The sequence below is a fragment of the Triturus cristatus genome, chromosome 2_1, assembly GCF_964204655.1.
Source record: "Triturus cristatus chromosome 2_1, aTriCri1.1, whole genome shotgun sequence".
Lineage (NCBI taxonomy): Eukaryota > Metazoa > Chordata > Amphibia > Caudata > Salamandridae > Triturus > Triturus cristatus.
This window is the reverse complement of record NC_140581.1, coordinates 85,592,158-85,614,583: the sequence shown is the minus strand read 5'-3', so window position 1 is coordinate 85,614,583 and position 22,426 is coordinate 85,592,158. Positions and strand designations below refer to the sequence as shown.

General features: G+C 45.3%; 1 protein-coding gene across 1 annotated transcript in view; it reads right to left on the bottom strand.

The window, feature by feature from the left end:
• The window catches only part of LOC146863799 (extracellular calcium-sensing receptor-like), a 55,237-nt gene extending 33,865 nt beyond the window's left edge, over window positions 1–21,372 (bottom strand). Inside the window, exon 1 of the mRNA XM_085628110.1 lies at window positions 21,194–21,372. Within this exon, the coding sequence (XP_085484236.1) occupies window positions 21,194–21,259 (66 nt within the window). The 5' untranslated portion in view covers window positions 21,260–21,372. The remainder of the gene's footprint in view (window positions 1–21,193) is intronic.
• Window positions 21,373–22,426: the final 1,054 nt, after the last annotated feature.

Here is a 22,426-nt window from a genome sequence, read left to right as displayed (position 1 = left end):
ATTAGTATATCATGTCAATATGACTAAATCAAGTTAATCATTGTTCCATAAATTTCAAATTAGGTCCTTCATTGTTTGCCTTTACGCTAAAGAAATCTTTGTGCTTTCATATAGTGGTCCCAAAACTCCAAAATACACATTTTTCATATTAGAGCATGTGTCTAGTCGGATTTGCATTAGTTGTTAGAGTTTTGTTTCTGGAAATGATAATAACCTGTTTCTATGCAAGGATTCTTTTAATGCTGTGTCTTTCTTTCCTGGTTTTGTCAGAGCACATTCAGCTGAAAACTGGAACTTGAGGGAGTGCTGGTGCAAGAAGGAAGACTGGCACCGTGCCTCAAATTTCAAAAAGGTGATTTCTGTAGCTAGGGGTCAGGCTTTAACTTTAAATGTTGCTTTATATTTGTCTTACATACCCCTGAACTTTGCTGCAGCTTGTGAACAATGTAAATTAAGGAACACATCTGAGCAGGCAAGAAGATATCTTTTCTGTGCAAGAGTCTGTAGAACTGGCAAGATAATCTGGAAAGTGTGCAGCTTTTATACAAAGCCGCATCCAAGCTGGCCACAAGGTCATTTGACTGGGGCAAACCAACTTATCTCTCAGTCTGAATTCCTTCTTCGACACTTTATGTCCTAGGTATGTCCTAGGATTTACCAAACTTTTACATTTAAATATTTTAACATCAAGATCTTGTTCTTTCAAAGTCAATGTTACACAATAAAGTCACTGGAACAAGGCTGATGTGGATGCCAATCCAAAAGGCATTCTTGTAAATCTAAAACTGCCAGCAGAGTAATAGTTATGTATCTCAACTCTTCCTCCAACTTAGTTTTGTGATATGCTGATGACACATCAATGGTGTTGAACGATGATGCTTCCTTCATTGTCACCAGCATGTCAGCAACATTGGGTGACGGAAGCCTATATACTGAAATGGTGTAATTCACAGCTCATAAATCCATACACATTCCTAATGAGCTGTCTGCCTTGAATGCAGTTACAGTGAAACTTAACCAGTCTGATGCTATCACACTCTCAAATACAGATACATGCAGCAAGGTATCCAATTGCCTTCTAACTATTTAATTTCCATCCCTGAAACCTTTTGTACCTTAATTACTCTTTGGTTTAACAAGGTTTTTATTAAAAACGATTCAAGCACTGTCTCCCATATCTTAAACAAATTCCAAATTTACCTTAATGGCGGCAACCAAAAGTATATCTCCCTTTGTTGACCGATGTATCTATATATTGCAACATATATCTTGCTCACATTGTCATGGTCTGTATCTGCACATGGGTGTATGCATACAAGCATATCGCCATAATACCTTTCATAAGGTTTCAAGTCGGTAACAGTGTCCTTCAATATGGTAAGATGTACTTTGGGATCAATGGTGTACAATGAACCTGAGTCCACCACAGCTTGAAGTGGGCCCTCAGATTTTCACACCAATGAGACATACCTTTGAACTCCCTTCCAGTGTACCTTTATTCATGCCAAACCTTGGTGCTTTGTCAACCCCATTTGTGCCCTCATTCCTTCCATCTCTCCATTTTCACTTTTACCTATCACTTTTTCTGTTTCTCACATATTATAACCTACAACTTTTGGTAGTGCGAGGGCGGGCAGCTTACCACCGCTGCACCACCAAGAGTCGCCTCCGCCTATCCGCAATATACATTTTTTTAATACTCTGGTGGGCGGCGGTCCCGTGTCGGTGCTGTTTAAAAGGCCCAGTTCCTGCACAGGAAGAAATGCACCATGTCATACATTTTTTCCTGTGCAGGAAATGGAGGTGCAAAAATACACGAGGGCACAATATGTGCCCCCATGCATGCACCTCTGTGCACAAGGGCACACAGTGCCCCCATTCTTTCCGTATTGCCAGCCTTTTCATGGAGGAAGAACCTCCATGGCAGCACTGGCGGTGAGGAAAGTTGTAATATGCTTGGTGGTGCATCATATTGCGGCCCTCAGACCGCCGTGGGACCACCAGGGTACAGCCGTTACCTGGCATCTGCAGCCTTGCAATGGCAGTCCGACAGCCGAAGTCCTAATAGGGTGGTCGGACTACAGATGTGGCGATGGCTAGAGTGCCACCACCATGCCCCGTGAGTCTGGCGGTCCTCAGACCTGCAGACTCGCAATTAGGGCATTACTGTCTTGAAACAATTGCCACTCATTTATATCCCTTCGGGTATGGTTACTTCATTGTAGAATCCCTTTCCATCTACAAATGTTGCCTAATCTTGAAAATTCCACATTGTCATTACCAACTAATTAGGGACATGCCCACCTACATCTCCTGTTCATAATTACAACTTGCAATACAGTTGTGTAATCACCCACTGTTTTGGTTTCTTTCTGTCCCCTAGAGAAGAATTTAATCTCTCAAATATTAAGCTGACGTTTTTTTTTAAGCATAGGCTATCTTTTTCTGTCACCACTTTCACGGCTTCCTTCAGGCAGTGGTTCATCAGGCTACATTCTGTACACACCCAAACCTTCTACAGCCACACAACTTAATAACATCTATAACTTCCTATCGTCAGAGTATCTCTCTGCAGCAGACAGTGACACCTGAAATCTGAATAATCCAATCTCTGCCTCAAATGTACATTGGGACTTCTAGGTAGGGAAATATGTGGTGGTAGATTTGTTGCAGACCTCCTCTTTGCTGGGAGAACACTAGATATTATTATACTGTTCCTACAAATCAAGTAGGACTGTGTTTCTGGAAAACATAAACTTCAGATCATGGGAACTCAGTTCACACATACGATCAGGAAATGTTGGCCTGGTTCTTAACTAGCTCATAGTGACCCATCTGAACACCTATCCTAACCAGGGTACCAGATGGTATCAGCAACCTCGAGCATCACCACTGTTTATTTCCCAAGGCAATCATGGAAAGAGGTCTTGATTGTTTTTGCATGCCCAAGGTGAATACAAGAAAGAAACAAATTTACTTTTCAAACATTTATTGAACAACTGTATTCTTGTATAGAAATAGTGTGCTGCATTTATGAGGCAGAAGAAACAAAGCAGTGTAACCAGCATTACAAGAATATTGAAAAGATAAACAGTTCAACCATTATTACATTACTATGTGATAATACTCCTACCTAATAGTATCTATATTATAGAGAGCATAGTAGGTGTACCCTCTGCCAGATCCCTTGGGATAGCCTAACCCCCATACCTGAGTATGGAGTGCTAGAGCAGTCTACGAACGGACAATGTAAATGCAAGGGCATTGCCTTTTATGTACCTAGCTTTACGAACAACATGATAATGTTGCTTGCTAAAAAATTAACTGCATGTAGGATATCTGCTAAGTACACTATCACAGAAGTATAAAGCATACAACAAGTCATCAATAGAAAAATATGTCGAGTTAAACTGTGAAACTAAAATGGATATTTGGAGCGGGCCCTGCTGTCTTTCACAACACCCTCTTCTTGGACGGAGGGAGACTCAGCTAGCCTAAAACATTAAGTAAATGCTAATAAAACATACTTTAAAAACAAGAGCAGAACAAAGCCATTAAAAATGGCAATTAAAAGCATGCAGCTTAATAAAAAATGTATAAGATTCACTTTACGATAAAATTAAGTGGCCGAATAAAAAATCTAGGAGGCTCCGGAAATGTTACCCATGTAAGGAAGGAACCTGCATCCGCAGATGATATAGCCACATGGATATGAAGGGCAAATTCCAATGGACAAACATGGTCATATCCTGCCCAATCAGCAAACCACAGTAGGAGAGCCAGATCCCATGCAATCAAGAACCGAAGTATCCATGCTGGCTGGAGATACCAGCCCATAGTAAGCATGCTGCAATGGCAGTTTCATAGGAGAGCACTAAAGGTGAGCCCTTAGTGGGCGCAACTGCAGATCCCTATCTAAAAATTGTACCAAATGCATCACACGATATAGGCCTAGTACACACTCAAAAGAGTAACAAACAGTGGAACACAGGCTGCACACAGTGTAACCACACAGGTCTAAACAACAAACTCCAGTTTTTGTTCAAGTACTGTATCATGCGTTCTCGACACAGTAGAATGTTTTTAAGTCCATCACCCTTTGGCCTTGTGGTGCAACATCAATTGCGGGGCAACAAAAATAAGACCAAAAGAGCAATAATCAGGAATAACACCAACTGTATGCCTCCAAATACACAGGAAACCAAAGAGTGTAAAAAGGATGGAATCACTTTGAATATAGTCTGGAATGTGCTAACAAAGCCAGACCCAACTGCTTTAAAAAATTGTACCACTAACGCAGTATTTGCTGCATTAAATATTCGATGTACATGTTCACCAAAATACTGCTTCAAGTTTGTGCACAAAAGTGATTGTACTTCAGAGGAAGACCTTGCAACTTGAAGATCAAAAGTTTCTTATGCAGATGTTAATGCAACATCCTTTCGAAACAATACGGCTTTTAGTCTGCTTATGTTAAAAATTGGAGGGCAACAGGATGATTACCCTTATCGTGTATGTGAGTGGAAATGGCAACAAGTCATGGTTCTGGAAACCTTTACCACATATAGCACTCCTGGCTTTATCCCACAACAGCTTTGGTCATTCCGGATCAAATAACTTCTATAAGAAAGAAAATTAAACATGAGCCAAATTAGGGAAACTGGAACTCACTTCAGATAACATCCCAAATTGGCCATGGACTCATTGCACACCCATTTTGTCTCACCTCCTTACAAACTAATGAACGGCTGAACAAAGTTTCACATTTGTTTCATGTTCAGCATTGTGTAGGTTGCATTTTTTTTTCCATTAGTCTTTGTGTGCGTGTTAAATTGTAAGGCAAAAACAGTTCTGTTGAATTCAGATATTTCCATTGCACACAGTTTGCTTTTAACACCTGCAATGTCCAACTCAATTGCATTATCAATCTCAGCTGACTTTGCCCATGCTTGAGGAGAGATATGCCATTCTGTATTATATTGAATGCAGATGATACAATGTAATTCAAAGAATACATTTGAGTTGACAGTGTAGTCATGCCATTATCTACAACAACAATGCTTTTTCCAAATTAATCCTGTCAATTTGTCTCAAGTGCTCAGCAGCTTCTTGCTGAGAAAGTTTCCACAGGTCATTTTAAGTGGCATATATGACCTGTTTAGAACATGGTAACCTTGTACCCTACAAGAAATCTTGTAAATTCATGTCATCACAAAGGAGAGAAAGATGTTTCTTAACTGCAGATAAATTGGAATGCTGTAACCATTGCTAGCATAACATTCATACAGTATAGGTGGTAACCACCTCTAAATGTTGTGACTATGTGCATCAGGGGTCTGGTGTACTAGCTTTAAATTAGGCATGGGTGGAGTTCACGGAGTTTCACTCTGTGGAATTCCAAGAAGTTACTGAACAACCCCATGACATTCTGCGGAGTTTCGCAAGCAGGCTGAGTACTATCTGTGTGAACGCTGCAAGAGTGGGTTGTTCTAAAGTGGTGGTGTCCAAGTTTTTGTTAAAGCTGTTCCATGTCAGCATTGACTTTTTTCGCGATGAGAAACCAAATTCTGCCTGCCATTGATTCTAGAGTGGAGAGGAGCACTGTTTCTCTAATGATCCTAGCCACCATTGTGAGGCTGCACTCCTGCTGTGGCCCCGGCTTGTGGTGCCCTCAACTCATCTATACTGTTAATGCCCGTGAGATTGTCTACGGTGCTCCTGCGGCCTTCCTGAACCACCTACGTTTACCAGCCAGTGTGCATTTCTATTGTGCACTTCAGAGGAACTGGGCAGCACCACCACCACATTCCTCCCGGGCACAACCTAGTCTACTTGAATGAAATCGGAAATGTTGGCAATGCAAGTGCAATCATTCACTGTACACAGACAAAAGAATCTGACAAGAGAATACCCCTTTGTGACCTGCGCAGCTAAACATCACTTACATTATGTTCAGCTTGAAGGGGGCGGGGAGGGGACGCCTCGATGCAGAATTAAAGTCCTACCACTACCTCAACGCTGGCCACATACATTCCTGTAGGAATCAACAATAACTTTCTGAGGCTTTGCATTACTGAAAGGGTGGAGGGGGCACGGATTGGCATTGCATGCTCTCCTGCTGATTCTGGTTCCCTGAACGCTGTGAGCAGTGTTAGGAGCTAAAACAGAGGCCTCCTTTGTCTTTCCTGCCTTCTTCCCTCTCCCCGGCCGCCTTCACCCTCCCCATCACTCTGCATAAGCACAACGTTTGAAATAACTACCATCGTCGTTCTCATTCACCACATGCAGGGCAGAGGCAGTAGAGGAGGTATCTTCCAGTTTCAGACAGGCATTTGCAGGAGTGAACCATGTGCACAGACTAACCCACGCCAACAGCACTGAATAGGGCCTACGCCCTGGCCAGGAACAGACATGAAGTGCAATGGGACCTGTGTGGCACAAGGGATGACAGTATAATGTATGAAGGTGCCGGATGGTAGCAGATGGAGTCCCTGCAGATACTGAGGAGCGGAGTCCGAGCCTACTGCCTGTGAGGAAGAGTTTAATATAGGGTGAGAGTGCAGCTCACACTGGTAAACTCTGCTCCGCTGGTGGTGGCAGAGGTTTTGCGGACCTCAGGGTGCCAAAAACTCAGTGAAAACTTTAAACCCCATTCAGGTCTTTCAAAAATATGTGTTTTTCAACTGGCCGCGCTAAACACCCATCTGAACCTGAAATTGAAGAGTTATAAGTACTATTCTGCACAATACCTTTGAGCTGTTCTTCTGTGAAATTTGCAAAGTATTGCCAATTCTGAAAATGTCAAATAAAGGGAAAACTAGATGTGATAATTTCCTTAATTTTAGCCAAACCTTGCCAAGTACTTTGTTGCACTGTTTTGCTCAGCAATATTGTTTGTCTAGGGATCAGACAAGCTCTAAATAAAGCATCAATGCCCTGGACATGCCAGTGTTGTGTTCCCCAAATTGATTTAAAATCAACATTTTCCCTTCAAAATTCATAGCCTTTTATGAATAACTGGGAAATAAATGAATCTAAATAAATTAATTTTGTTTGGGTCAACATAAATTTCTTTGCTGTGGAAGGGGTAAGCTTATAATAATTGGAAACTGAGTTTAAAGTGTTGTGACCGGAAAAATATACAAACATTTCAAATACATTTTTGAGCTACTCACTGGTGTTTTATCGGACAACATTCCCATTGTGTGTAATTGAAATCTGTACATGGAGCACTTGCTGGGTGTAAGAAAGTGGCGGGGATAATGATTATAAAACATTTCACCATAACATGCAGATTTTAAATATAAATCTTCAGTCTCAAATACTGTATATGATTCTAGTTCAAGAAAGCATGCTTTGACAGTATCTACATCCCATTCATCAGAGATAAGATGAACCTAGGAGTAATTATTTCAACCATAGTGACCTTAAACACCTAAGGAATCTGAAAGGTTTCTGTAGGACCAAAACATAAAATGGGACCTTTCCCCCAAATAATTCCATCAGAGACAAGAAATGCAGAACTGTTCACAAGTTACAGATCTCTTTGCACTTTATATGAAGAAGAATCAGCTACCAGTTCTGCCACAGAGTGTTCTTGAAGGTAATGTCCATTCAAAAGCAAGAAAAATACGTAACAAATTAAAGGGTAAAGCAGTGAAATGGAAATCTAAATGTAGGACAAAGATGGATCAGACAAATCTCTTTCAACCAAAGAATAAATACATGTACACCATGTAGTGAAGTATGAAAGGAATCTGAAAAATAATCATCAATATTGGCAAAGTAACCAGAAGCAGTCTGTGCAAAAACAAGGACCTCATGTGTTGAAGGCGAACTCTTAGACATCTCCAAAGATGGTTGGTAATAAACAACTTGTTTGTTAGGAGTAGCAGTTGAAAACTGTAAATTCACATCTGATGCACATCCTGTATTAGCAGTAGTGACAGGAAATAGTAACAGTTCAGTATCTGAAGTCCCCAGCCGGGAAGAATATAAAATATACTATCTTTAGCACAGGAAAGTTTCAATTCCATGAAGGACAAGGAGGTGAGAATTATACATTTCCTTTCTCCACTTTATTAATCCGCAGCCTTAACAATCAGAAAAAAGCTTCCTTCGCCAGGAACCTTAGGGAAGGAGTAATCCACATAACCAGCCAACTCTTAGGGGCAGATTTACAAGGAAGTGATGCAGAGCGGCAACGCAAGCCCTTTGGCTGCGCCATGCTGCGGCACTTCCAAAGCACAGGAATGCAACATATTTACAATATATGTCGCATTCCCCTGCGCTGGTGCACAAACAGCTGCCATGCGCCGGCGCAGGCACCCTTTCACCATTGTGCAAGGATTCCTGTGTCATGGGGAGATTGTTTTTGTGCAGGAAGGGGCACCTTCCTGCAAAAAAAAAATCACTACAGGCATTTTCCTCTTTCAGTGCGTGCTGTAGCACACATTGAAAGAGGAACAAACGAGGAGAAATGAAACCATTTCTCCTTGTTGCGCTTCCCTCCCTACGCCTCACCTGGGGAAGTGTAGCATTTAGACACAGTTCCAGATTTGCGATTCCTCGTGAATCTGGAAATGTGTCTTGTTCCATGGGTGTTGCATGGGAACACCCACATCAACACCCATGGAACGCCCCTTTCACGCAAAGTGCTGCATGTAAAGAGACCATATTTACAAGGACAGGAAAAGCCAAGCAGGGTGGCTTTTCCTGCCCTTGTAAATATGGAGCAGTAAAATACGCCACCAGTACGTCATAAAAAGTGACATACTGGTGGCGCAGGGTGCTTGTAAATCCGCCCCTTAGAGTCCATAACATAGCCCCTTGCCATGTTTATGCCCCCTCTTCCTTCATGCGATCAAAGCAATCTGTCCCTTCATGTTGATTAATGTTTGGAACCGTCATTCCGTAGAAGAGAGAATACATCTCATAACTTTACCACCCAAAAGTAGAGGGCAAGCAAATAAATCAAACAGCAATGTCACATTATATTCTGGAATACAATCTTCTAACACCTGATAACGGCAAAATACTTATACCGATTGTATTCTCCCTCACCTCTGTCACAAGAACAAGCTTGAAGTAGAACATTTTGAACGTTGATTCAGATGACCAGTCGCCCACGTGTAAAATGTCTTCTAACTGTACTCCTAAGGAAAAAACCTTAGATGACACGGCACCCCTCGCAGAGTGGAAGGCAAACATGGAGGTATCAATACTAGTATCTTGTATAACCTACCATACCCACCTGGCTATCGTGGGTGAAGACACTGCTTTGCATGGCCTACTTTTTTTTTATTTATTTTTTTAAAAACCTTTATTGTGCACAGTTGCATCATCCTACAATGTACATTCAACATCCAAGGTGTCAAAGCAGTTAGACAATAAACCCATGCTTCCAGACAGTAGGACACAGCCATTCAGCCGGCAACCCGGGGGTCCGGCGGCGTTGTGCAGATTGGCATTGTTACAGGAGTTAGGTGAGTACTTTGTGAAACTGTAGGTCTATGTTGCCTTTTGGTGTTTTGTTGTGGTGGTCCTTATGCGTGTTATCAGCGACGATGGATGGCGCTGAATTCCAGCCCACACCGCGGCTATCCCGGGCGCCACCCAGGCCCCTATCTGGAGTTGTGTAGGATAACGTGGTTGGCCCCAAGTGTAAAGGCCTCCGGCCAGCTCAGTGTCAGTATCGCGCTCGCGATGCGGTCGGAGCGCGGCAAGGATGTGTCGGTATAGCTCACTAAGACATAAGTGCTAACGTGTAAATCCGGCGAATCCAGTCTACAGCTTCGCAATTCGAGGCCGTGCGTGAGCTATGTGGCGCGCGTCCGTCCCTCCAGCGCTACACCCCTCAAGCAGCTGATTGTCGGGGTGCATCTGGTGTTCTATACAGCGTGCCCCGGGCAAGATCTTTCCGCATTCTCTCTGGGCGTACCCGTCCCTGGTAGGGTGTGTGTGTGTCATCATTGCTTCGCTGCCAGTGAGCGGGGCACGCTAGGCATGGTAGTGCTTCGGGGACGCCCGACGGTGCATCCACCGTCTGTCACCTGTGACTAGGTAAGAATCTGGTCAGGGAGCTTAACCAGTAAGCAAACTGCTCCCTGTGTGTATGTGGCGGTAAGGGGAGTCGAGGCTTTGCATGGCCTACTTAATGAGATGCAAAGTTGACGTTTCCTGTCTGGGCTAACCGCCTCCATGATGGCCTCATAGGTCTTAATGCATCCACCACACATAACTTTGCATGCACATCTAACACCCATTTACAGGAGGTCAGGCACAACGACATGGCCAACTTCCCCGATAGATGTTTCCTAAACAAATAGTTGTTCTGTGGCCATGATAGAAAAAGATTGAGCACCTGGGTTGTAGGGAAATCGACAGTCTGATGCCCCACATCAATTTCCAGACCAAAGGATGTTCTCCCACTGGGCATCCACCTATAGGAGAGCGAAAAGTGTTCACCGATCAATAAGTCAACCCTTTCAATACCAAAGTTGACAGTAAATTCATAATGTGGACAATATCGGATTCCACAGGATCCCCTGCCCTTTGTACACACCAACGGAGCCATCGTCCCCAAGTGGAACAATGCCTCTTAGTTGTTCTGTCTTCCTACGCTCTCGACAAGAGCAGTCATGCTTCCTCTGAAAAGCTTCAAAAAGCTCATCTACTCTGGTAATGCTCCAAGCCATGAGACTTAGTGACCCATCCAGAATCATGCGGTGAGGATTCCGAAGATATTCCTGAAGAAGGTCCCTCCCGAAGGGGCACACGAATTGTAAAATCTTAAGAAAGTTCCATCATCACTGGAAACCAGACTTGAGACTTCCAAAAGGGTGTGAACACTTCCAAATCCATCTTCTGACCCCTGATCTGATCTGTGTTGACAGCCACATGAGCATGATTAATGGAGGGAAGGCATGCCCCCTCTCCAGGCTTCAGTCCTAAAGGAAAGCACCTGTTGCACCCGCCTCTGGGTTTGGCCGCCAACTGAAAAATCTGTCAACTTTATAGGTCAAGCGGGAGGCACACAGGCCCGCCGAGAAGAGTTCCCAGATGTTCTCCAGTGCTCGAAACACTTCCAGGTAGAGTTGCCAAGCGCTGAGGTTCCTCAGATGCCTGGAATGCGAGTCTTCCACCTCGTTGGATGTTCCAACTGCAAACAATCCCACCAGCAGCTCCAGTTCTTTGGATGCCTACTTTACACCTGTGGATACATCCCCTCTATTACGATGTCCAGGCTGGAACTAAAGATCGTTCTCCCGTTCCATTCCTCCATGTGAGAGAGCCACCACTTAATCTCCTCTAGGGCTTCTTCCAACAATAGAAGTGACTGAATATTTCAGGCTTATGGATAGATGGAGAGCTTTCAGCCTCTGAAGAGCCCTGTAGTGAGGTGGACCAGGGAAAATCGCTTGTATGGACAACTCTGGTAAGCCCAATATCCTGGCCAACTGCAATGAGGACATGGATTGTCATGACAGAGTTTTCCTTAGAAATGGGTTTTCTGGTTGGTTGCACCTCAGCGAGGCAGAATACACCGCTTTAGTCAGGATAAGGGAATTAAACGTCTAAAATAATCCCTGATTACCCCCTTGGTAGCTTGGTACGAGCAGTCAGGCCTATCTCAGAGGCAATGTGTAGTTCATTTGCACATAACAAACAATAATACAGTGAACACACTACAAAAGGACACCACACCAGTTTTAGAAAAATATCCAATATTTATCTGGGTAAAACAACACCAAAATGATAAAAACCCAACATACAGTAATCCAAATACAAATAAAGCAAAAATAGACATCAAAAACAGTTAATTGAAGTCAATAGCTCCATCTGGTGTTATTACGGCATTGTGAGTAAACAAATCCAACAGTTCTGGCCAACAGTGGCATCATGGGCCCGTAAAAGGGCGTCGTAACTTGTGGTGAGCTCCGGAGGAGCGGCGTCGGTTTCCGGAGTCGGTGCAGGAGTCATCTAGCCATCAAAGTCACATGTGTTGTAGGCTGAAATCCTTGAGTTTGAAGTCAGGAGCGTCGGGGCTGCAGTGTGAAAAAGAGCAGAGTGGCACGACGCGCGGTGCCCTCAGGTCGCAGTGCAGGCAGCAGCTCTGTGACAGTGGTCTAGTAGCATCTGTGAGACCAGAGCTGCGATAAAAAGTGGGGTGGTGCTTGCTGCGGTGCTGCCAGGTCACGGTGAAGGCAGCGGTGTTGTCATTGCTGAAGCGCTGACTAGGGTAGACCCAGACTGCAGTGTGAGATGGGGCAAAGTGGTGTGCAAGGACCACAGGTCGCAGTGCAGGCAGCAGCATCGGTTGATGATCGGGAGCCTATGGCGTCGGCGTCGGTGGGCCAAGGCTGCGGTGTGGGTTGGGACGGTGCATTGAATAACTTACGAGCGGTGTCCCCAAACCACGGTGCAGGCAGTGGCGTCAATGTCAGCTTGGAGTGGCGGCGTTGTTGAGACCAGGGCTACGGTGCAAAATGGGACGGTGCTCCATATTCTCCATGAGCAGTGATCGCCGGTAACAGTGCAGGCAGGCACGTCGGTGACAATGTTGCGTCGTCGTCAGGGATATCAGGCGGCAGTGTGAAGTGAGGCAGTGCGAACTGCAGTGCCACAGGTCGTGGTGCAAGCAGAGGCTCGGTGGCAGCGTCGGACGGCATCAGCAGTGAGACTAGGGGTTAAGATTAGAAGTAAGGTGGTGCCCTCTGCGGTGCCTTCAGGTCACAGAGCCGGCAGCGGTGTTGTTGACCCAGAAAATGTTGAAGCCTTTGATTTCCCTGAGACTTCCAACAGGAGACAAGCTCTTCAACACGCCCTTGGAGATACTTAGAATGCAGAAAGTACAGTACAGTCCCTTCCATGCCCAAGACAGAAGCTGCAACCGCAGGTCAACCAAGCAAAGCACATAGCAAAGTGGTAGTCTCTCCACACAGCTCTTACAGCTCTTCTTCCTGGCAGGTTTCTTAGGCCAGCAGTAATCTAAAGTTCTGGGGCCAGTGTCCCAACATTTATACCACATTTCCCTTTGAAGTTCGCACAAACAAAGTTCTACTGGTATACATAATCCAGTCCCGCCTGGCACAGGCCAGTCTCACTCCAGGGGCTGGAGACAGCATTATGGAAGACAGGCACAGTCCATTCAGGTGCAAGCAAAAACTGCCATCACTACTCTAAATGCAGCCAGGTTAATTCAGCCTGTTTATGAGTCACCCAGGAAAGGCAGGACACACCTCATCCCCGTGGTGTCTGTCTAGTGTGAAAGCACATGCCCGCCCCTGTCAGTCTAAAACCCACACAATTAATGCACAACAGGTAGAGGCAAGGAGATGGTTGGACAAGATAATACTGTGGTATTTTCAAACACACAACCTCAAAATCTTCTTTAATAAAATATGTATTTATTTAAATCCTGAGTTCAGGAAGCCTAAATTCCATTTCTCTATCTTGTCTCAATGGAAAGTGATGCTCGTAAGATGTTACAAAGCAACTCCCAAGTCAGCCTAGGGGACAGATAACCTTGCAATAGTGAAAAACGAAATACACAGTCTTTCACTATCTGATCATGTAAAACACACCACTACATTTCCTACCTTTCACATACACTGTGCCCTGCCTATGGTGTTACCTCGGACCTATCTGAGGAATGCCTTGCATGTAAGAAAAGGTAAGGTTTGGGCCTAGCAAGTGGGTGCACTTGCCAGGTCAACATTGCATTAAAAACTGTGTGCAGACACTCGAGTGGCAGGTCTGAGACACCTTTGAAAGGCTGCCTGTGTGGGTGGAGCAATCAGTGCTGCAGGCCCACTAGCAGCATTTGATTTACAGGCCCTGGGTACACACAGTGCACTATACTATGGACTTAGTAGTAAATCAAATTAGCCGATCATGGAAACACAAATCAATAAACACAATTTACATAGAGAGTATATGCACTTTAGCACTGAATAGCAGTGGTAATGTGCCCAGCGTCCTAAAATCAACAAAAACTTGGTCAAAAACAGGAGGCCAAAAAGCAAAACGTCTTTGGGTAAACCTGCTGAAAAAGCCAAGTATAACACTGAGATTTTCCGAATCTTTGCCATCTTCTTGGCCGGCAGACACAAAGTAGACTCCATGGCATCTATGAAGAAGCACAGGAACTTCATGCGTATTGCTAGGGCAAACAAGGCCTCTCGTTTATCATGAACCCCAGGTGTTCCAACAGATCCACTGCTATCTGTAGTTGGTCCATCAAAGCTCAAGGACACTGGTTCATCAAGAGCATATTATCTAGATATACTATCGGACACATGCCCTGGCTGCAAAGTAGCTCCACCACCAGTTTGAGTACCTTGGTAAAGCACCACTGTGCCAAAGACAAACCGAATATTAGAATTAGGAATTCGAATACATGATGGTTCCACACAAACTGCAGAAATCTGTGATGTGGAGGAAAGATTGGGACTGTAAAATAGACGTCCTTGAGATCCAGTCTCGCAAACCAATCACCCGGTATCAGAAGATCGCACAGCAGATAGATGCCTACCATCTGGAAGTGGCGGTAAATCAACTAATCGTTGAACTCCCAAACGCTTATGACAGTTCAATATCCTCCATCCCGTTTTTCCACCAAGACCAGGTTGCTCACGAAGCTCCTGGTGTGTAGTACTGTAGGAGTGATTCCCCCTTTGTGTAACAGATCCCTAATCTCTTTTTCTATGAGAGCTGAGTCTTCTTGGGAAAAGCAAAGGGGTTGGAGTCTTGAAACTTGAACAGAGTTGTCCATGAACTCCATCGTGAACCCCTGTACTTCTTGTAGTACCCTGGCATTGGCTGTCAAAGCCTTGCAGTTCTCTAGATACTGCGCCAACGACCCTCCCGCTCTCAGTTGGGAAGAAAAGAGAGTGCTCATTTTGCCCCACCTCATCCTGCCATTGTCCTGCAGGGGAGCCTTGACCTCTCTGGGGAGGATAAATAAGGAAGTGGCCGGACAAGCACGTCGTGCCCCTCCTAAAGCCTTTGCTGAGAAAAAATCATTTTAATGAAGGTTTGCACCTTTGCTAGAGAATTAAAGGTAGCGACAAACCTCCTCAGCTCTTTAATAAAAGGCTCACCCAAAAAATCCGCCTCTGATGTTGCTAAGTCTCTGAATTTGTGGTCGACCTTGATAAACAATGAGCGATGTTGTTCTAATGACAGAGCGCAGTTCTGTTTCCAAGAAATATGACTAAGTGCTGCACACAGCCGGACAAGACAGCTGGAGATATCAGGGACCCTGACTGTTTGGCATCCTCCACCATGTCCAGGATCTTGGTCAGGGGTCTTGTGATATCCAGCATCTTGTCCTGGCATGACCACCAGGAATACTTAATGCCCTTCTTGGGATCCCGCTGGAACTTAGCCAAAAGCTGGCCATGTGAGCATTGAGTTCTGGGGTCAGCTCTACCCCAAGGCTGGACTTATGGTGAGAAGTGTCATCCCTTTTTAGATGCCATGACCAGGAAGTACCTGTCGACATTGAACTCACCATGTGAGTCCTCGTCCTCCCCTAAGGGGTCTGGAGTCTCCAGGGACAAAGAAGTAAGATCTGTGTCTGCAAACTGAGGGTTAGGGTGGAGAAATGCCTTCCTAAGGGGTTCAAATGTGTCCATGTCAATCTCCTGTTCATTGGGTCTATTAGGCACTAAGTGCTTGGACGGGTGATCACCTGGGGACCCAAGGGGTTCATGGCGCACCTGTGTCAGCTTATTCATTTTTTGCTCAAGTGGCTCCAGGGCAGAAGTGAGCGCATTTTAGATTGAGGCATACAGGCATCACAGAACTCATCAGCCAGCGTTAGAAATGAGAAGGATTCCTCCTCTACTGCTAGAAGCCTGCATTATAGCTTAGGGGGCACTAAGAATTCTGTTCCGCTGGAGGAGTTCACAGAGTTTTGCCTGCTCTGTGCAGGGCACAAAATTCCTCAAAACTCCTCAAAGTGATGCTGAGCAAAGTTTTTTCTCTTGCGTGGCTCACCAATGGTAAGTTGGCAAGCGCTCTCGAGAGAAAAGATGCTCACTCGACCTCCTCATGGCGAGCTCTTTGAACGTGAGTGGCCGCAGCAGGTCGCAACCTCTCACATTGAGAAATCTGCAGCTCGCGTTAAGGAAACTGCCGCTTGGGTAAATACTCTACTCGGCCCGCAGAAAGCAGCAGCGCCCTCTTGCATGATGGGTAGTGCCATTTGCACTGATTTTAGAGCGTGGGACACTCTCCAGACGCTTTAAATCAGTGCCAGCATTGTAACTTAACATACTACTCTGCTTGCGGAACTTCCAAATGGCAGTGGAGTTTTTCTGCCACTTCGTGGAGTTTCGCGAAGTAGAACTCTGTGAACTCCACCCAGGCCGAATTATAGTGATGTAGTGCTAGGGGACCAAGCAAAATAGGGTGAGTCATTATCTAATAAAAGGGACCAATCACCCAATATGTATATATAGAGGCTGCATTCTGGGATGGTCCCTGTGGTGCCAAAAAGTATATGGTTTCCCTAGTGATTTAAATCAGACCTGCCTCGGCCAGTGTCACGGTCTTAGCGCTGAAGCAATTCTTCTGTAGGGAAACTCCCTCTTACAGACCCATCTTCTGGATGTCAAGCTCCAGGCTGCCTTTGGGCTTACATAAGGTCAAGGCTCCATGGTGTGCGTTTCTGGAATCTTGTTGGTATGCCAGGAATGCGGCACTTGGCACCCGCGAAGCATCTCTACGGTTGCATAAGACTGCCCTCTGGTGGTCCACCAAGACAACCGCACTCATATGGACTCAAGAACAAACAGGCATTAAAAATGAAATAGGTCTCACCTTTCATTAAGTTAAAGCCATTTGCTATGCTATAGAATACCATTAGCAAAGCAAATGGCTTTAACTTATTCAAAGGCGAGACCTATTGCATTTTCAATGCTTGTATAAATATTACTGTGTCTGAGACCTGAATGGAGCCGGCCTCTTAAAGCCTTGGCTACAGAAAATCACAGTGTGATTTAAGTGTAATTTCTAAATGGTTTTATCAATATCCTTTATTTTACATGTAAGAAGAAATAGAATGTATATGCTTTAGCACATAATGAGTCATCATGTGACACTTCTCTGGTTCTCCATCTCCTAAGTGAACTGATTTCTAAACTGAAGAACAAGTAAAATTACCACTACAAGGGGATGATATTAACAAGAAACTAAGGAACTTTACATGATAGAAAAATTAAATACACTGAGTTCTGAGTAACTGACTCATCAACAGAAAATGTAGGTGGTATTTCTTGGAACTTCAAATACCAGCATACAGACCAATGATGAGATAAGACATAGGATAAGTCAAGCTATCCTGGCTGATGAGGGCTGAAAGCCTGAAACTGGTCTTATGATGCTTGTTTCCAGTCCAGAGAGGACCTGGCCTGGCAGTTTGGGCTGAACAGTTCCCATTGGGCGCAGGGTCAAGACTGATTTGCATATGGCTGGGTCCAAACTGGAATGGCATGGTGAGCAAAAAAACGATGGATGTAGGCCCAGATCTCTGTACTGGGGTGAATGTATAAACATTGTTCTGCATTCTGTGCATCAATTGTTCTTTTTGCAGATACCTGTACGTAAGCATGGAAATAGCTAACATAGCGAATAAATACATTTGAAGATTTGTGAACGAGTAACATTAAATTTGCCATAAGAGATTCTTTACTGAGCTGCTTCCTGTGATTCTTGAGCGAATAATCTGGCAAAAAACAGTTGAAGGGGATTACGCGCACTATCATTGAGATTTGCGCATAACTACGAGAAGCGCACCAAAGAGAACTTTTTGTGTTTAAGGTTTTACAAGAGCATTATTAACGCCATCGATACTGTGTGGCAGGACGCATTGGAACCTTCTGCCTCGAATTTGGAGGTCAGGAGTCAGCTAATAACGAGGAATTTTCTATGGGCTAGGCATTACATATATTGTTAACTCTGAATTGGATTTTTATAAATAGAAAGCGTCACTTTTGGATTATGACTTTATGAAGATTTTTTTATAGGATTATCTTCGTTAGTTACCGCTTGAGCCCTGAGGAAGTCTTTTGAAAAATATTGCCTTAGACAAAACACTTGTTGGCTGTATGTTTTGAGGTTGTACGAATTGAGAAGAGAGTTTATGTTTAAACAAGTCATTCTAGAAATACGACAGAATCTGAAAAGACTGAATGCTTTGAAAACAGAGTTCTTGTTTAAACAAGTCTTCCAAGAAAAACGACAGAACCTGAAAATAAAGATTGTGGATGAAGCTCGGATATCATTTCCTTATATGTACTTGTGCTTGAAAATTCCTATCAACTAATATAGAGACATATACTTCTGAACCTTGCTCAGGGAATTAACATTTGTTTGAACTTTTACAATTGTTTGCAATCGTAAGCTAACAGCGTTGGGTGGTGGCTGTTTTTCCCTTGATGCATATAAATGTGATAATTTGATCTTGGATTTTTCTAACCACTAAATCTTGTGCAGTTTAGATCTCACTACCCCTCAGTAAGCATTATTAAGAGGGCAGAAAATCACTAGTTATCAAATCCTCAGTTCAGCCATTGACAAAGCACAAATTGATGTACACCATATTTTCCAAAATAAACTCAAATATTATTATTCTGCAGCTTCAACTATTTGCATGTAGGGGGCAAATCTAATGAGATTTCCCTAACCAGTGACAGACAAAGCTTTGCTACCTTGACCTTTTGTCTTGCCAAAGTCGCAGATGCAGTGGTTCTAGTATATTTGATGCTGAAATTGCTAGAATTTAAATGGCCCAAAAACAAGTTTAATACAGTTGGTATGCTTCAGCAAAACAAGGTGATTTACCAATATAGCAGGAAATTATAAGTGCATAGCAATTTGATATTAGAAACTATACAGTATAATAATGATCTATGTGCATACATAGGGCCTGTGATGGGTGTCAGATTTACCCTCTTCTATGCCAACCTTTTAATGGGTTGGCAAATGATGGTATGTGAAGGAAAACACATCATATACTAACTTCAAAAACAGTAGGTATTCGATGATGTTACATTGACAGCATAAGCTATACCTGGCTGATGGGCCCTGATTAGGGTGAAACCGTTCCTGGGCTGCTTGTGTTCCACTGCAGGGAGAGCCTGGCAGTTCAGGCTGGGCTGTTCTTATTGGAGCAGGATCAAGACTGATTTGCATATAGCTGGGTCCAAACTGAGGTGGCACAGTAGGCAAAATAACAATGGACTGGGATGCTGCCCAGAGTGATTACCAGTGGCTGAGATTAATTCAAGCATTCCATCTATCACTTTTTGGTATACTTCCATAAAACTTTCTGACATGCCTACACATGTCTAGTTTCACACAAGGTGAACTCCCACCCTATCACCACCACCCTGAATCCTGCATGTCTTTAAGGGCTTGTTTAGCCATAGTGGCATGATATAATAGTGTGTTGCTGTAAAAAAGAAATGATGTCTATAATAGGAAGCGATGATGATGTCCGAATTTTAATTTTGACAAGATCCTTCCGCCTTGGCTGTCACGCATCCCAGCCATGAAGAGTCACAGCAGCACAATCAATAAACCCAGCCGCCACTCCCTTTTCATTTTCAATAAGTGACATTTGGTTGCACAACAGCTGACGTCACCAGCGTCATGAATTTTTGATGGTTTGTTTTCATCTGAGCTGCAGCAACAGACGAGCAGAATTACTTGCACAAAAGCTCCCAAAATATCACACATCCCATGTAAATCCTCCCCCCTCCACCGAAGTTCAAAAGTTGCCTGGATCAGTCCACCAATTGGTGAAACATGAGGAGGCATTAAAGTGCCACATTTCGTTGGCATCCACGTTTCACATAGCGCTTAATATGGGGGAGTCTGTTTAGATCTCACAACAGATGGCCCCAAAGAGTCAACTCATGCTCTAGCAGGTAATGATGCGTTATGACCAGATTCCCGTCTGGCGAGGCTTACACTGGGATTTCTTCTTTCGCACTTTTATATAGCAAACTAGATCCGAAGGAATTGCAGCCCTTAACATGAGCACCAGTTACATTACACAAGGACACATTCATTTTTGGTGGGCACGGAAGATTAAGTGATTCACCCAGAATGTTGTGCCGACACCCAGACTCGAACCTGGTTCCTGAGCGTCAGAGTCGGCAGCTCTGCCCGTCAGGCCACATCTTCGAAAAGTCCTCTGTAAGGCTGTTAGGTGTTGCATCCAGCCGGACGCATTCTAGTGTTCCGCTGCTGATGTAAGACACTGTACACCCACCCACCACAGGTGTCACCTGTCAGGTGACCCTGTTAATAAAAGGGGCCGGGCACGTGCCCTGGGCCAGTTCCAGCACCTAACTACTGCGTGTCTGTGTTGTCATGTGTGCAGTATGTGGGCCTAAGGCCCAAGGTACAACAATGGTGATGAGCGGGTCGATTCCCGCGTGCATGCCGCCGACCGTTTCATGGTTGGTCAGAGGGGAAGAGTGAGCAGATCGTAATGCATCCCCGCATCTCCTGACGACACAAAGGCAAACCAGCCTGGGCAGAGTACGTCTATGGCCACTCAGCGAACCCATCAGGTTACTGTGCTCAATCAAACGTTAACCTGCGACCTAGCCTCCACTGGTGTTGGTGACTGTGCGCCGTCCCACCCACGTGCGAGGCAAGGAAGAGGCAAGCTGGTCCGGCCATTGACAGCGAACTCGGCCTGGAGCCGCACCTGCTGCGCCGGAAGTCCGCAACTGTTGCTGCCATGTCCGTAGGTGAGATGCGGCCGACCACATGTGGACCCCCGCCTGAGAGCACCGCTACAAGCACAAGGTCGTAAAGCCCGCAGCGTTAGGCTAGGCTGCTGTGGCGAGTGAGGGCAGCCGCGCGACCGAGCATTCTCGTACCGCACCCAGGAGTGGTAGTTACGGGGTGGCCAGACGGTGAAGCAATGTTAAGCCGGCCAGAAGAGACAGCTTGCTGTGCATCCCCCACCAGACGCTGCGCCTCGCCGAGAGGCAATGAAAACGGCTTAGAATAGGAAGCTGCCGCAGCGTCACTTGACTACAACCAATGAACCATGCCATCGCGGAATACTTTCCCCCGCCCAAGTATTTACCGCCCTGAAAAGTGAGGCCCGCGATGCCCAGGAAAGCTGACTGGCCGCACCCACCGTCCATCCTCTCTGCCCTACCTGCTGCCATCTGTCACGGAGAGGTTTGAGCTGGCTAGAGGCACCCACAGTGAGGAACACCAGCATTTCCAGTACACCCTGAGGCCCGCAGCGTGATGCAAGTTGTCACGGCCTCCCGCAATGCCTGCAGCGCCGGAGAGAGACGAGCGAGGCCTGCAGCAATCGGGAAGAGTTGCCTAGCCGCTCTGTTTTCTTCTGCAGAGCCACCCAGTGGCCGTTTCACCACACTGCACCTTGGGCATGATCAAAAAGAAAAGGAAGTTACTTGGCACACAAGTCGGCTCCACGCAGTGGCTCACAATGAATGACTGACACAAGCTCAGTGCCTGCATGGAGAGACTGCTCTGAACCGACCTTGCTCAGCAAAAAAAAAACAGCGGTATGGTGAAAAGGAGCTGCTCACCCAGTGGTGAAAATCGGCACCCCGACTGGAGGAGGGAACTGCCAAAGAGCACCAAATGCCAGCAAAGAGCCCTCCATTTACCTGAACACTGCCCCATCCAGCAAACAAACAGCCTAGCAGCACAAGAGAGAGTGCCTAACTGCCCTGCAGCACGAGGAAAGCTATAGTGGCCTCTCTGCAAACACGCACGGTGTCACCTGGTGGCCCAAGGGCCACAGCACACCCAGCAGTAGTGACCTGCCGGAGCAGCCCTCTTACAGGGCTAGCATATGTAAAAGAGACTTGCTGCTGCCCCCCTACAGTGGTGAGCAAATGTACAACCACCTGTTGGCAGGGAGTCCGAAAGCGAGATTGGTCTGTAGATCAGGCCCATCAAAGTCTTGGCCGGGCTGCCACATCAGGTTCCAGCTAAACACCCCGAAAAGCTTGCAGTGGTATTAGCAGGGCTGTCGCAGCTTCAGAGTGAGAAGTGTGTGCTGCAAGGAAATGAGGTGAGAGGGGCCTACTGAATTAACAAGGGACAGTGTGCACGTCCTGTGAGGAGGAAATAGCAGCAGACTGTATATTCCAGCAAGAGAGACTACACAGTACTCTAGAGACTGCGCTCTAAGCAGCCACCGCAAAAGACTGTTCGAAGTGAGTGCCACACACCCTATTGGCTGCCTGTCATTGAGGGGAGAGATTGTTAACCCCCAGAAGGCTGCACTGGCGAATTTGACAGCATGGGCAGGTGCCCAGGAGAGAGGGACCTCTCCACAGAGAAGCACTGCTGAACGCAGTACAGAGAGCGACCACATCTCTACTGCACTGAGGTTGAAGAAGAGAACACA